The sequence below is a fragment of the Cygnus atratus genome, chromosome 16 (assembly GCF_013377495.2).
Source record: "Cygnus atratus isolate AKBS03 ecotype Queensland, Australia chromosome 16, CAtr_DNAZoo_HiC_assembly, whole genome shotgun sequence".
Lineage (NCBI taxonomy): Eukaryota > Metazoa > Chordata > Aves > Anseriformes > Anatidae > Cygnus > Cygnus atratus.
Window position 1 is genome coordinate 985,104 of NC_066377.1, and position 14,828 is coordinate 999,931.

At 51.3% G+C, this 14,828-nt stretch overlaps 1 protein-coding gene across 3 annotated transcripts; it reads left to right on the forward strand.

Moving 5' to 3' along the window:
• Positions 1-36: 36 nt before the first annotated feature.
• On the forward strand, positions 37-9,338 carry PLAGL2 (PLAG1 like zinc finger 2). 3 transcript variants are annotated; one of them, XM_035567045.2, is made up of 4 exons: positions 37-145; positions 2,564-2,791; positions 4,150-4,543; positions 5,472-9,338. In XM_035567045.2, the coding sequence occupies exons 3-4, from the start codon at positions 4,281-4,283 to the stop codon at positions 6,691-6,693; spliced, it is 1,485 nt and encodes a 494-aa protein (XP_035422938.1). In that variant the 5' UTR covers positions 37-145; positions 2,564-2,791; positions 4,150-4,280; the 3' UTR covers positions 6,694-9,338. The 3 variants fall into 3 exon arrangements, with proteins under 3 accessions (XP_035422938.1, XP_050570018.1, XP_050570019.1); XM_050714061.1 differs by having other exon boundaries at positions 90-145; positions 2,335-2,791; XM_050714062.1 differs by having other exon boundaries at positions 97-145; positions 1,727-2,791.
• The last annotated feature ends 5,490 nt before the right edge of the window (positions 9,339-14,828 follow it).

Here is a 14,828-nt window from a genome sequence, read left to right on the forward strand (position 1 = left end):
CGCGGCCCCGGCCGCTCTAGCGGGGCGCGGGCACCATCGAGGCGGCGGCGGCGGCGGGCCCCGACGTCACTCCCACAATGCCCCGCACAATGGGGCCGCCGCGGCCTGCGCCGGAGCCGCGCCTGGCGGGGCCCGGGGGAGCGGGGTGAGTGCGGGGGGGGGCGGGGCGGGGGCGGCACCGGCTCCTTCCTCTCTCCCCCCTCCTCCCCCTCCCCCTCCTCCTTCTCCTCCTCCTCCTCCCGGGGCTGCCCGTGGGCACGGGGGGGCGGCACCTGAGGGCCCCCGGTACCGGCAGCGGCCCGGGAGCACGGCCCCGCCCCCCCCACCCCCGCGGTCCCCCCCCGGTCGCTGCCGCCCGCCCGCCCGCCCGCCTGTGAGGGCCCGGGGGCACCGGGGAGGCCTCGGGCAGAGCACCCAGCACCGGGCACGGGGCTGCGGCTCGGGGGGGCTCCGCGGGGGCGTCGTGGGGGCGGCGGGACGGGGGCGGCCGCGGTGGGGACGCACCGGGAGGCACCGGGAGGCACCGGGCCGGGAGGGCGCGGGTCGGTGCGGGGCCGGCCGGGGCGACACCGGGGCCGTGGGGACGGAGGGAGGGAGGGAGGGAAGCGGCGCGGGGTGGCCTGGGGAGAGCAGGTGCCCGACGGCCGCGTCCGGCTCCGGCCTGCCTTTAAACGTAAATACTAATCAATAATAATAAATTAGCGCGGAAACGGCTGAGGAAAGCGGCAGCGGGGACTCGGGGTCTGGAAGCGAACCGCGGCGGGGCTGGGTCGGAACCCAGCGCGGAGAAGCCCGGGGGTTTCGTTGTGATTTGCTCCGCGCTGCGGTGCCGGGGCAGCTCCCGGCGCTCTGCCCCCGCTCAGCCCCAGCAGCGTCCGTAAGCGAGGGGAGAGCTCGGGCCCGGGGGGGCTGGCGCCGGGCTGCCAGGCCTTGGGGCACCGCAGGGGCTGCACTGAGCTCCGGGCCCCTGCCCGGCGCTGGGCTCCCACCGGCTGCAGCCCTCGGCTCGGCCGGGTCGCCGAGCCGGTGGAAGCTTGCACAACTTAGGACGGGGGGGCTCATCCGGCTGGGGGAGGGCAAATTAAAGAATAAGCGGCTTTTCAGCAGGGCGAGCCCCTCAGGCCCGCTGCTGTAGAACAGCTGGGCCAGGGCAGTGCAGAAGGAAGGGGGGACGAAGGGGACCTGGGAGTCCCGAGGCCGACCTCGCCGGTCCCACCGTGAGTGTGAGCGCAGCCGCCCGTGCGCGGGAGGAAAAGGGGCAGCGCTGGAGCAGCTCCTTAGCAAAGGCGCGGTGAGACAGCAGGCAGAAGCCGGGGATGGAGCGATTCGAACCGCACACCAGAGGTGCCTGTTAGAAAAGAGGAGCTGCAGCTGCGAGGTGTGGGGACCCGTCAGCCAGGCCTCCTGTCCCACCATCCCCGCTGCAGCGCAGCTTTGCTGTGGCCCAGGTCAGAGAACCGACCCAGGCTCCTTTTGGTGTTGCCCGGTCGTCTTTAACCCGGGTCAGCTCCCCGGTGTGGTTCCCAGCACGGCTGTGTGACCAGAGGGCTCTCTAGGGGCAGACGCTGCTCGAGTACTCGGTAACAAACCCTGCCTGGAGGAGGTTTAACCACTGGAAGAAACTGTCAGAGCAGGTGGGGGACTCTAGGGCAGGGACTTGCTGTGACGCCTGAGAGCTTTTTGTACCACCCGCTAACTCGGACGTCTCTCACTGCGCTCTGTACAGTGACAGCTGCCTGGGATCGCACACGGTCCATCAGCTTCTACGATGCCTTCTAGATGAATTTGCACAAACCCGATGTGCGCGGCAGTGAAATATTTCGTGTACGTTGGCAGCCAGCGGGGATCCAGCCCTCAGGTGGATCGTATTTTTTTCCAGCTTGTTGTTCACTCTGACAGCCTCTCAACCTCTGTAGAACTGAAACAGAGGAAAATCCATCTGATGGGAGTTTTCTGTAACGATCTTACTTAAGATTTCTGAAAATTCATAGGCTGGAAGTGTTTTTCAAGGACTGTGTAAGACAAACAGGCTCCCGGTGCTGGCACTACTGCTGTGATCAAGCACAGGTTAAGTGTTTCCACGCAGCGGTGGCTGTTTCTCTCTGGTGGCTACAGAGTTTAGGGAAGTGCTGCTAAGAAAGCTATTCTAAATATGAACGTAGAGATCCCACAGAGTTTTCTAGCCACGTGTGAGTTGTGTTGTTAACCTTCCAAAGATCCGTGTCACTATGCTTATGCTGTTACTTTTAGGTGAACCAAGCTGCTGAAGAGTTTTCATTGATACTATGCCAGACCCTCATCTTGTGTTTTTTTTTCTTCTTTCTCACTCTGCAGCTGTCCGTGTGCCATGACGTGCCTTTAGAATTAGACTCAGTAGGCAGAGTCCTTCTTCGTGCAAGAATCTTACAGTTTTTAAGGAAGGTTCATGAAGTTTAACAGTAATCAAATACAGAAATTATCACGTCTTAACTCATTTGTATTTGGATTTTTGCTCCGAAGGCAACAGGTAGTTTGTGCACCTTGCTGTTGAAGACAGCAAAGTTCAAATTTTGTCTTCTTTCAGGTAGCTTTGAAACTGGCACAGATGGCTGAGCTCGTGCGGAGGGAAATAAGCAAATACCTGGAGGAAGTGGCAGAGAGTCCTGGAACGTGTACGCAGCCCTGACGCAGGAGACAGAGAACATTTATCACTTTCGGCACCCATCTCATCATACAGAGGTGAAATACTCACAGTCCTACACGCCGACAAAGACAGACCGCTCCGAAACACGGGATTCCTGCAGCCTAAAGGGTAGGAGCAGCCGCCACGTCACGCTGTGTTGTACCAAAGTGGCGCTCAGCAATCCCAGTCCTTTTTTGTCGTGCTCTGCCTGCGTAGATTCAGCCTGCCCAAACCTGAATCCTGTTCCTAACGGACGTTTCCACACCTCCTACGCAGTGACACATTGTCTTGGAGCCATCCCGTTTCCCGGTGTTTTCCACCCCGAGGGAACGGCTCGCGGTATCGGGATTGATTGTGTGGCTGCCGTTATTGTTATTTCAGCTATTTATAACGTTCCGCGGTGCCCTCTCTTAATGGGGGTTGGTTAGTTCCCTCGCAGTTGCACATCCTGCCCACAACGGGCACTCTTGTTGATGTGCAGGCAGGAAGTTCCTCCCTCTGAAGCAATCATGGAGTGAGAAAGAGCTTGAGGGTTTGATGCTATTTTAAGAAGTTTCTTAGGTAGCTAAATTCAGCGAGAGAGAGCTTTTCTGAGGTTTTTATTCCATCTCACCACGTACTGGTGTAAGTGCTGGTAGAACCTGACAGAAATGCAGTACTCTGCCAACAAGACAAACGCAACCCAAGAACAGCCCGCTAGCAGAGATCAGTAGAGATTTTCTTCTACATACAAGCCAGCAGAGAATCGCCATAGATTAAGAGGATGCAGGAGGTGTGTTTGGTTGAGTGGGTGATAGTTTGAAGTTCCATATCGATGGATAAGAGTGTAAAAGAAAAAAAATATGTTTATTACTGTAGAAAACTTGGAATACAGAGAGGCAGAATTTGCCCCACAGAAGAAAAGAGAAATGACGGTGACTTATCGCGCCCTCAAGAGAAGTAGCACCTGCTGCCTTCCTGAAAGAGGTAGCTGTGTGACGGTGCTGATAGCACCAAGCTTTCTTCCACAGCCCTGTTCGCCCACGTGGGGCAACGCAGATTGGTTTGCTGGGAGACGGTCTTGCTAGTGCAGCGTGTTGGTAGGAGAGTGGATGAAAAAAGAAATAATAAATACCTTAAATTTCTGGCCCAGGGGAGCAAAGAGCAAGAGCAAGGGAGAGTAGACATGAAGAACGTGAAAAAAGGGGATGAGGAACGCTCTGCAAAAGATGCTGGGAAAGGCGAGGTATTTAGTGCTCCAGAGGCAAACCCACCTATTTCAGGAGAAAATGCACGCAGCAGGTAACGCTGGCTCTTTATTCAGGGAGACGGAACAGGGGTTAAGAGAGGAAAGAACCAGGCGTATTCTGGAGCTGGGAATTCCCCATGTCTGTGAACGTGCAGCACGAGCGCCTTCGCGCATTTGTCGCGCTTGCTGATGCTCACCCGCGTTTGCGTGCTCAGGTGGAAGATGTAGTGGGTTAACACCAACTCTTCTGTGATTCCAGATGATGATGTTTTGCTGTTAAAGCAGTTTGGTCACAGAGGGTTCCAACTGAAACTGCACCAGACAACGTCACGGCAAGACGCCTGCAGGCTCGAGTTCTGCTTGACATGGCCATGTTCCACTAGGCCTGCCATGACGGCATTTTTTCCCAGTGTTCCCAACTGGATTCAAGATGCAAAGCAGGAGGAGGAAGAGACAGGCTGGAAATTAGTTCCCAGGCCAAGAAGTGAAGAGACTGAAAGTCAGGGAAAATGCCAATGTGAAATATCAGAGACCTCCTTCACTAACGTGGACAAGCTGAGAACTCACACGCTTTCTCATACCGAGCAGCGACCGTACAACTGCCCCCAGCTGCACTGTGGCAAAGCCTTTGCTTCTAAGTACAAGCTGTATAGGTAGGTAACTGCTGAGTGCCTCTGCAGAACAATGCTCCTCTGCCAGAAGAGATGGGAAAACCCCTCCATCATGTTTTTTTGATTGAATTTCTGAGAAGGTGGAGGAGGGGGAATGCCCTTGTTACCTTGCGAAGCAGTTGAGTCCCAGACATTACCATACTTGGCATCTCTTTAAGCACCTTCCAGAGAACCTCAGATAATACTTTATCCTGAGCTCAAGATGTTTTCTGTTTTACTAAGGAGGAAATTGAAGCAGAAAGTGAAGTTCACAGATTAAAAACCAAAAAGAAAAGCAAGAATAGCATTCACATTTCATAAGCCCTACCTCTGTAACTTTAATCACAGAAACATTTCTATGGCACCATTGCTCTAGCATGAAGAAGCAGAGCTCCTATTTACCTACTGAAATATAGAATAGAATAATTAAGTGATGTGATCATTAGGAACTTGAAGACTAGATGAACAGTGTCAGAGTATAAGATACCAAGGTAAAATCAGTCCACGGTGGCCGTCAACAGACATTGCCACCGTCCGATGCTTCCTGATGAAATGAAGCCATCTCATCAGCGGACGAGCATTTCTTGTCCTAAACCACTACGACTTTCTTTGTCATTTCCCCCTTTGGTAGCCTCAGCAGAGAACAGGAGCTGAGTAGGTGACTGAAGTATCCGTCCGCAGAGGTGATGCGTTCTAGGGAGGACAGGAACTGCTGAGACAGACCCTAACCGTGGCTCGAAATGTCGTGCTTCTGTGCCTGGAGAGTCACTGCTGCCCAGGCTGTCAGTTCAGCACCGCTTAGTGGCGTTAAAATGCCCCCTGGGATTTCTATGGCATACAGTGTAGGACGCAAGGAACGTTTTGAAAAAGTAGCATGTGTTCTCGTAGGGGTTGGACACTACTCTAAACTTTCCCGCTTTTCTCCCAAAAGGCATATGGCCACTCACTCTGCTCAGAAGCCTCATCAGTGCATGTACTGCGAGAAGATGTTTCACCGGAAGGATCACCTTCGCAACCACCTGCAGACCCACGATCCCAACAAGGAGGCCCTCCACTGTCCCGAGTGTGGCAAGAACTACAACACCAAGCTTGGTTTCAGGCGACACCTGGCCATGCACGCGGCTGCCAGCGGTGACCTCAGCTGCAAGGTATGCCTCCAGACATTCGAAAGTACCCAGGTCCTGCTGGAGCACCTCAAAGCTCATTCTAGACGGGCTTCTGGCGGGGCCAAGGAAAAGAAGCATCCGTGTGACCACTGTGACAGGCGCTTCTACACCCGGAAAGATGTGCGGAGACACTTGGTGGTGCACACGGGGCGGAAGGATTTCCTGTGCCAGTACTGCGCTCAGAGGTTTGGGCGGAAGGATCATCTGACCAGGCACATGAAGAAAAGCCACTCCCAGGAACTGCTGAAGATTAAGACGGAGCCCGTTGACATGCTGGGTCTCCTAAGCTGCAGCTCGTCTGTAGCAGTAAAAGAAGAGCTGAGTCCCGTCCTGTGTATGGCATCCAGAGACATGATAGGTGGTAAGAGCTTCCCTGGCATGCTGCCCGTGGGCATGTACAGCACGCATCTCCAAACCATGCCAAGCTCAGGAATGCCCCATTCTTTGGTTCCTAATTCTCTTCCAATGGGAATGAGTTATCCTCTGGAGTCTTCTTCTCCCATCTCCTCCCCACCGCAACCTCCTCCAAAGTATCAGCTTGGATCTACCTCATATTTGCCTGAGAAACTACCCAAAGTAGAGGTGGACAGCTTTTTGTCAGACTTCCCTGGCAGCCTGTCTCTCTCGTCTGGTGAGCCTCAGTCCTCTTCGCCTCAGCCACCCCCTCTGGACGAGGCTTTGCTTTCCAAGAGCCCTGCTAACCTTTCAGAGGCTCTCTGTGCTGCTAACATGGACTTTTCTCATCTTCTTGGCTTCCTCCCCCTAAATCTTCCTCCTTGCAATCCACCTGTGTCTTCAGGGGGATTGGTCATGGGCTACTCACAGGGGGAGACGCAGCCACTGCTTACCACTTTGCAACATCAACCTCAAGAATCTCCTGGAGCTGGGGCCTCCCTGAACTTTGGGCCCCTTCATTCATTGCCCCCCGTCTTCACCTCCAGCTTGAGCACAACCACGCTGCCACGTTTCCACCAGGCGTTCCAATAAGCTGAAAATAGCACTGGAGAACAGATCTTTCAGTCACCCTTCTGTGGAGAGCCTTAAAAACGCACAACTCTTACTTCCCTTTGGGGTGCGAAAGCTTTGCAAAGCTGTTTCAGACAGGAGGTTTCTGATCTCTGGAGGGAGCACTTGTAGACTGGAACAGCAGAGATCCCCGTGCAAGTCCCAGTCCTGTACAGCAAGAAGTTTTCAGCTAATAGACTGGATATATTTTATCTAATTCTTAATCTGTGAATCAGGAGCCACACTTAGCACTGACCTTCCCTGAGATCCTGGAGCTATGTTCCTCTTTGGGAAGGGATCGTCCCTGAGAAGGAGTTGAGACTCTTTCATCCGGGGCTAAACTTTTGAAGAGTCCAGCTTCCATTTCATGTTACGACACTGCAATTCTGGCAAAACAGCCAATACCTTCACACGGAGAAGGAGAAGTCAGGACACCCGCTGTGTATGAAGCCAACGGGGAGGAGGCTGTCCTTCCCCACTACCTCTCATCCCATCACCTCATACAGCTTACTCCACCGAATACAGCTTACTCCACGTCAGTGTTAAGCACCGAGACCGTTTACATGGAGGATTCAGCTACGTCACCTCATTCTTCTTCGCGGAGCCGTTAGGTTCAACTCATTACAGTGACCTTTGTTTACACAATGCAAATCTGTCCCCACCGTTACAACCATAGGAGGCACCAGGATACACTGGCTTTATATCTGGTGTAGCTAGAACACTGTTTACACGAGGAAGTCAGGTTGCACTGATTTCTCTTCACTTATCACGTTCTTCCCCCATGGGGAAATACACTGCTTTTTCGGACCATTTCAGCCTCTGCCCCTGCAGGCAGCAGCTTCCTGTGTATTTTCTCTGACTACCCACGTGTCAAGGGGATGGAGCAGCTCGCAGAACTTAGCTTGTTTTTGTGGTGTATGGATAAAGCCCTTTTAAGTATCTCCCGCAGGCAAACAGATCGTGCATCTGTTCTGGAAACCAAAGCATGTGAAGAAGCTGGGTGAGGAGGGGGCAGCAGCACTGAGTACCGTCCGACCAGGCACGGGTGGGAACGAGCTTCAGGCCCCGGCTCCACGGGTTCCCTTGAGATGAGGAACAGAGTACGAGTTTCTAGTGTTTGGTTTGTTGTTTGTTGGTTGCTTTTTTTGTTTTGTGTTTGTTTTTTTTTTTAACCACAACAGTTCAGTGAGGTCAGTACCCTTTTGGCTTATCTACGAAGCAGTCTCGAGAGATAGATTTATTTTTTTTTCAACCTCTGTCATAGGGTGATAACAGCAAGGAATTGGGAGGAAAAATTGGTCCCAGCTTCATTTACACTCTGTTACTGTATTTGAAGCATTTTTCCCAACACTAATAGTTGCAACAAATGCTGAGAGTTTGGGCCTGCAGTCACCCTTTCACTTAGGATTTGGTTCCACTGGCCTTTTTGTTCTCTCTTTTTTTTTTGAGCTTTGCCTCTTGAAGTTCTGCTTCCCTTGCTCCCTGCCCCACCTCTTAAATTCTTCCCCGGACTGTCTCCCTCCCGAGGGCAGAAGGGTTACACTGCTAAGTGGCAGCGAGCTGCTGGATGTCATTTAGCGTTGTCTTGTCTCCTGCTCTCATTTTCCTGGGCGCTTGTATTGAAGTAGTGACATGTGGAGGTCACTCTCACCGTGCAGTAGTACATGTTTATGATTACAGACATGCAGATCCTTGTACCTCAGCATGCAGGAACCACTGTAGGCCAATATAAACCAGGAAATCTGTCAATATTGTTCTCTATAAATCCAGAAAATGCAAAATCTACCTCTGTTCTGTTATCCCAGCTCCTTCCGTGAAGCCAGATACTGCCCTTGCTCAGCTCCCCGGAGCACACCCGCTGCAGTCAGGACGCGTTAACCTTCTGCTGAGCCACCGATCCCACAGCCTGGCATCAGCCGTGCCTCACGTTTTATGGGCTTGTCCCCGTTCCATTTTACTCACAAATTTTATTTTAATTTAGTTTAGTAATTCCTCCCAGAAGGACTGCTTAGTGATCCATTGATTCTCCAAACCATAGACCGTTTGTTTTAGGTTAGCCAGCGATGCTGCAAATAATACCTTTGTATCAAAATGTAATATAAGATTTATTTACCTCAGCAATATCCTGTGGCAATGATCTCCCCGAGTTAAATGCAGTACTTCCTTTTCTCCACTGTAAGATGTTGCCTTTCAAAGTTCAACGAGTGCCTTCTTGTTCTCTAACATAGAAAAGGTAAATAGGGCATTTCAGCTAGTCTTCTGTTTACCACCACTGAATACCTCAGTCCCATCTCCTGCTGCTTTTCTCTTGGCAAACTGAAGAGTTTCTCAACGTTATCAATAAGATGCAAGCCTTACCCCGTCTTCAGTCGAGATATTTTTTTTGAGAAATAAATGGCCAGAACTGATCACTTACTGCAAGTGAGGAGTAGCAGAGTTATGCAATGCCATCGCACACCTTCTTCTTCCCTTTCCGAGTATTCAGCTTTCTTGCTTTTTGCCTGCATTGTACTCTCAACAGATGTCATCACTGGAATTCCTTTAGCAGCGGTAGCTAAACTTAGAGCCAGGCATCTTTTTCCTACCAGTAGTCTGTCAAAGAATAAATGGAATTCATTTCGCTATTATTTGCATGTGTGATTTGCTTTCCACAGCTACGCTAACGATCGGACTTGCAGTAACATTTGTTAATTAAATGAAAGTTTAAACCAGCAAGGGGAGCGTGTTTGCAGACAGCATATACAAGCTGATACCAGATATTTACACTGGAAACTGGAGTCAAAATTTCTGTTCCTCAGCAGAGCTTAGCACTTGCAAGGAGTTTCTCAGCCAGTCTAAAACTACCGCGTCTACTTCCACCTGAAATACTGAGCGCACACAAAAGGAATTATTTACTGAAGCTGATCAGTGAACATCTTTTAGCTGATTGTACCAAAAGACTACGACAATCTAAGATATGCCACTTAAATCTAAATTCTTTAGGAGGCGTGTACTGAGCTATTAGAAAAATCAGTAGAAGTCAGCTTAGACAAGCTCTTGCTAGTGCTAGTTGTAGGTAAAATGCAGCGTCGTGCTTGCCATGCTGTGAGGATGCTTGCTGCTGCACAGCCCAGACAATTGTTCCGTTTGTGCACAGGATGTTCATGCACGAGGGAATGGTACCCATTACGATAGTTACAGGACGATAAAAAGTTTCAGCCCAGAAAGGTTTTTTCCTTTTAAATCAAGGTTTAGGGAGGTTTAAGTCAACATGCTACTTCCTCTCATAACATCGTGATTAACGGGGAGTGGGAGACTGCAGGGAGAAATGGTGAATGTGGAAGTGTTCCTTAACCAGAGACCCAGAGCATCGGCGTCAGCGACCACAGCACCAAGCCTTACGGTTACAGACCCGCATTCTTCTGCGGCAGACCGCTGAGGGCCACGGGTACGGGGCTGCAGGTGCTGGGTACCACTGCAAGTCAAACAGGACAAATACAAATTAAGCCACCTGGAGAGGCACAAAATACTTTGATAGAAGAGAGGAGCTTTTAAAGCAGTATTTTCAGAGACTAAATGAATGTAGGAGACGGCAAGCTAGGCTGGGTCTTACGCTGAAATAGGGCAGCAGAGACGTGTCAAGATTTGAGACACTAAGCACCAGTTGTAGGAGAGCAAAACTCTGAATGGCTCTGGCAGAACTGATGAGACTTGTCTGCAAAAAACGCTACGCCAGCAGACTTCTCATTCTCTTAGCCTACTAAGTACAAGACAGACTCCAAAGATGCAGAGCATTTTAAGTGCTGAATGGACTTCAGTGGGAGCGCCCCCTGGACCCCCCCCATTGTGCTGTCTTTATTCCAGGCACGTCTGTGTCAGAAAGGTGTCAACAGACTGAGCCCGAGAGGAGCAACTACAGCAAATAATTGGCCAGCAGGGTTTAGTTAAGTAAAGAAATATTCTGAAGTGTGGCGACTTGAGGGCTCAAGACCTGTAGGAACTGTGCAGATGCCTGAGATACAATTGGAGAGCACAAGTCTGTGATAGGGCAGGACATGACACAAACGCCAGCAATTACAAATCAGAATGTCCCTCAGTTATCAAAAAGGCAAGGACACAGCGTCCCACTGAAATAAGAACAATTCCAGCTCGTTCATTAGAAAATACGCAGGATGAGCCACTTCTGTGGCAGCGCAGGGTTAACTCACCTAGCCAGCCCTTCCCAGGCTCAGATTTCTGGAGCTGTGTGAAAGTCTGAAGATCTGTCTCCCCATGGGATTACAGCTTGCTCAAAATCCATTTGTATGAAGGAACAACATGTTAACTTGCATTTGTTTCCACTGAATTTCACTTGACAGAATGTCCACGTACGGCGTTTTGACAGATCCCGTTCAGCTGTCTCACAATAGTGCCTGCTCTTTAGCCTCAGTGTTGAAAAATGTTGTCACTTCAATGGGAATCCCTTTTTTCCCTCTGGTAGATTGATGATTTCAGTACTTTTGTTGGGAGCTCAGCTCTTTGTTCTTTAATTCCTTCCTTGCTGACAGGTGAATAGCAGCTGCTTGGAAGATTTCCTGCAGTTCGCCGTTAAAAATCCCTATTTCCTTTCTCTGACATTGCATCACTTTTGCTATCTGGAAAGCATAATCCCACAGAGGCATTTTCTACCGCCTGCAATTAAAATTTTTACAAAGAAATCTTCAAAGATGCTCTCCCCATCAGCCTACCTTCCTGCTTATCCTCTCTAATCCTGGCTACTCAGGCTCACTGAATTCTCCCTTGGGTGCCTATTTTTCAGCTAATTGCTTGCCCAAGCCCAGCAGACACCGCCACCAGACAGCGAGTGCACGGCTCCGAGCGGAACGGCTCGAACAGAACCACTTCATTAAAGCTTCGTGGGTTTCCATCTTTTTCCAAAATTTGTTTCTTTTTCGTTACTCATCTGTTTTGTGTTTTCCCCCATTGCTGGCTGAGGCCCCGCATGCAGTCCCGCCGGGTGCCCACGTGCAGGAGGCGGCCGCCTGGTTCGGCCCATGGGCTGCCAGGCTGGGGCTCAGGAAACACACGCTCTGCTTTTGCTGGAATCACCGACCCGGGCACCTCGCGGCCCTTCTGTGCCTTTTTCCCTGTGCCAGGTCACGGTAACAGCGAGCCTCCGTCGTAAGGCAGCTGGAAGCTACACTCGGAAGCGCGCTGCTACTGCTGAGGCTTTCTTAGAGGCCCTCTCGTTCCCGTTACTCACCTGTTCCCCTGCCTCCACCGCCTTGTCGCTGCTCTCGGTACTTTCGGGTCCTGCTGTTCCACCTGCACTGTTAGCGGGTGCTCCGGTTCAGCTTCCCTCTGTGCTATTGCCCCGACCCCGCAGTGTAATCGCTTCATTCTGGTGGACAGCCAGGAGCCTTCAGGAATCCTCCCACGCGTTTCAGACATTTTGTAGCGTCAGGTAGAAAGTTTTCTCCCAAAGCGTTTCCTCAGCAGACTCCCGTGTGATCTGCACCCAGCACCGCACGCTTACACAGACCACGCACCACTGAGCGCTTCGGACCTCAGGAGCAGGTCAAGCAAAATTCTTTCTGGGTCTGATTTTGCGATGACCAAATACATCGTTTTCTGCTTTTCATGAATTACACCCTGGAGTTAGCTTTGCTTTCCTGCTGAAAGCACGCTTTGTTTCTGTGCGTACAGGTGGCCTTCTGCATCGTCTGCGCTGGGTGCTCGCAGCTGAAGCTAGGGCTCCAGTAATCCTCTCCAGCAGTGCCTAAACACCAGCACACGCAAAGAACTCGTATGACACGGAGGTAACTTCTGTGTAGCTGGAGCTCACTGTAACAAGGAAAGTTAAAGACGCTGCAAAAGAAAGAACAGGGAATTTGGAATCCATTTTTTTACTGCTATTAAACAGGTTAGCTCTCCATTTTCAGTTAGGGGAACAATCCTCAATATGAAAACGTCTTGTTAACAGCATCCCCTCCTGCCTCCCTTTCTAAGTTATCCTCACCTTCACTCTCGCCCTCTATTTCACATACCGTGTCTGTGTCTTTGGAACTACTATGCAAGCGGACAGCCGGGTCCGACGGATAATGTACTGAGACAGAAGAAAAGCTCTGCATAAAGCCCACAGGACAGGGAGAGCTGCCACGTGTCACTCAGCACATGGGCCCAGGTGAAAAGCTCCCACGCAGGTGCCTGCCCCAGCTGCCCCTTTTCCTCTGCAGCTCGCTGTCCTGCGCTTGAAGGTAACACCTGAGCTGCCGCTTTCCGTGCAGACGCCGGCACGCGCAGGCAGAGCTGGTCCCGGGCAGCTGCAGTTACTGCTGGTGGAAGCCTGGCCGGAGTTTCTGACTCCTCCTTGCCCTACTGAGTGCCTACGCCTTGACTTTTTCTTGTGCTAGTGTTCCCTAATACCTAGAAATTATTTTTAGAAAGCTGGTTTTGTAATATTTGTACTGGCATTTTACTTGAACGAGGATATTGAACAAAAAAAAGTAGAGATGTCTGCCTTCGAAGCAGTCGTGAGAGGGAACCTGTGGAAGCCACGAGGATTCGCCCCGGGAAGCGGTCACGCACCGAAACTGCTGCCGGAGGAAAAGCTGCTGCGGAGCCCTCGCGGCTGCATCCCGCTGAGAATCCTGGCCCTGCAGGGCAGCACCGCTTCTGCTCCTGCCAGAAGCTGCAGGTGCAGGGGCAGCACCTGGTCCGGAGCCTGCATAGGTCCCGCTCTAAGGCAGAGGGCTTGGGATTTCTCAGCCCTGGGAGCTGATGGCAGGGGTTCAGCATCTTTCCCTGCAGCTGCGGTCCGTGCCAGACCCAGTACCTGACCTCTTCCTGCAGCTGGCAGAGCCAGAGCTTCCCCTTGTTAAAGCTCGAGTGGCTTTCTAAAAAGAAACTTTCTAGCACTTTTACACACATTGAGTAACCTCTTTTAATGGAGTATTTTGGGGGCTATAAACAAGGTTTTTAAATTGTAAAAATACGAAGTGCCATTAGGAAACATACAGCTCACAACTAAAATTAGCTCTTTCCTCGTCTTGCAAAATGAACTTCAAATTGAAAGTTTTTTTAAATAAAGAAGGTGTTTATTAAAAGCATTTGAATTACTCGCCTTGAGTGTCGTTTTGGAGGGGAATGGGGTTTTCGGTTGGCCTGTTTTAAAGCAAAGACAGAATCATAAAGCAAGTCAAAGACCCAGCTTCCAACACGAATCCACGCAGACTTTTAAATTTGTTTCCAGCAGAGAATGAGCACCAAGGAAGGACAGGGCAGCCTGCTTGGGACGTAGCAACAGCCAGTACCGTTACCTTGTGCCAAGGAGAGAAATGTTTGTCAGACAGGAACTTTGGTGATCCGGTTCCACTAAAACCACCCATCCAAGGGGAAGCGTTCTGGATGAGCACAGCCCACCCCCTCCCTCCCAAATAACCCAGAACCATCCGGCTCCCCAGGACCGTGCCCTGCACAAATGCAAAGGAACCAGAACCAAAACTTAAAGCTTAAGCCATGACCGTCTTGCTGACACCAGCTGCAGAAGCGTTTTGACGGAGACAAAAAAGGACTCTGCCCTCTCAGAAATCTCTTTTCAGGACGTGGTTTAAAAGCTGACAATCATTTTCACCGCTCACAAGCTTTTCTGGGACGATCTCGTTTTTGTTCTTAATACAGACTGGCAAAGTGCTGCTGCCTGAGTTGTGTTCGGACTTGGCACAGGAGGAAACGGCACACTTTACCAGTCTGCTTAAAAATGAAAAACAAGCTCAGCGCAGATTGTCCGGCTGGCGGAGCCGAAGTCTTCCTCCACCCTTTTTAAGGGTAGAATTGACTGCTCCAATGGTTTTTGATTAAAAATTTAAACTATTTCCCCACTGGCCTCAGCAGCTGATCACCGTCACAGACATTCAGCAGCCACTGGCAGCGCCGTAACGCGTTACCAGCCGGAGCTGCTCGCATCCCATCGCTCTGCGGGGCAAAACATCACAAGGGAGCTCGCTAACCCTCCCGCACTCACCGCCTCTGAAGGAAGCTTTGCCCACAAACGCCCCAACGCAGCAAAAACGCACAAGTGCTGGTAAAGACGCCAAGCCGCAAGCTAACAGTGAAGGGGCACCTTCCGACAGCGCCGGCACGGCTCCAGAACAGGAGGA

Coding starts and splice junctions, on each gene's coding strand:
- PLAGL2 (XM_035567045.2), top strand. CDS start 4,281: ATGACGGCATTTTTTCCCAGTGTTCCCAACTGGATTCAAGATGCAAAG. Junction 4,544..5,471: donor TCTAAGTACAAGCTGTATAG/GTAGGTAACTGC, acceptor TTCTCCCAAAAG/GCATATGGCCACTCACTCTG.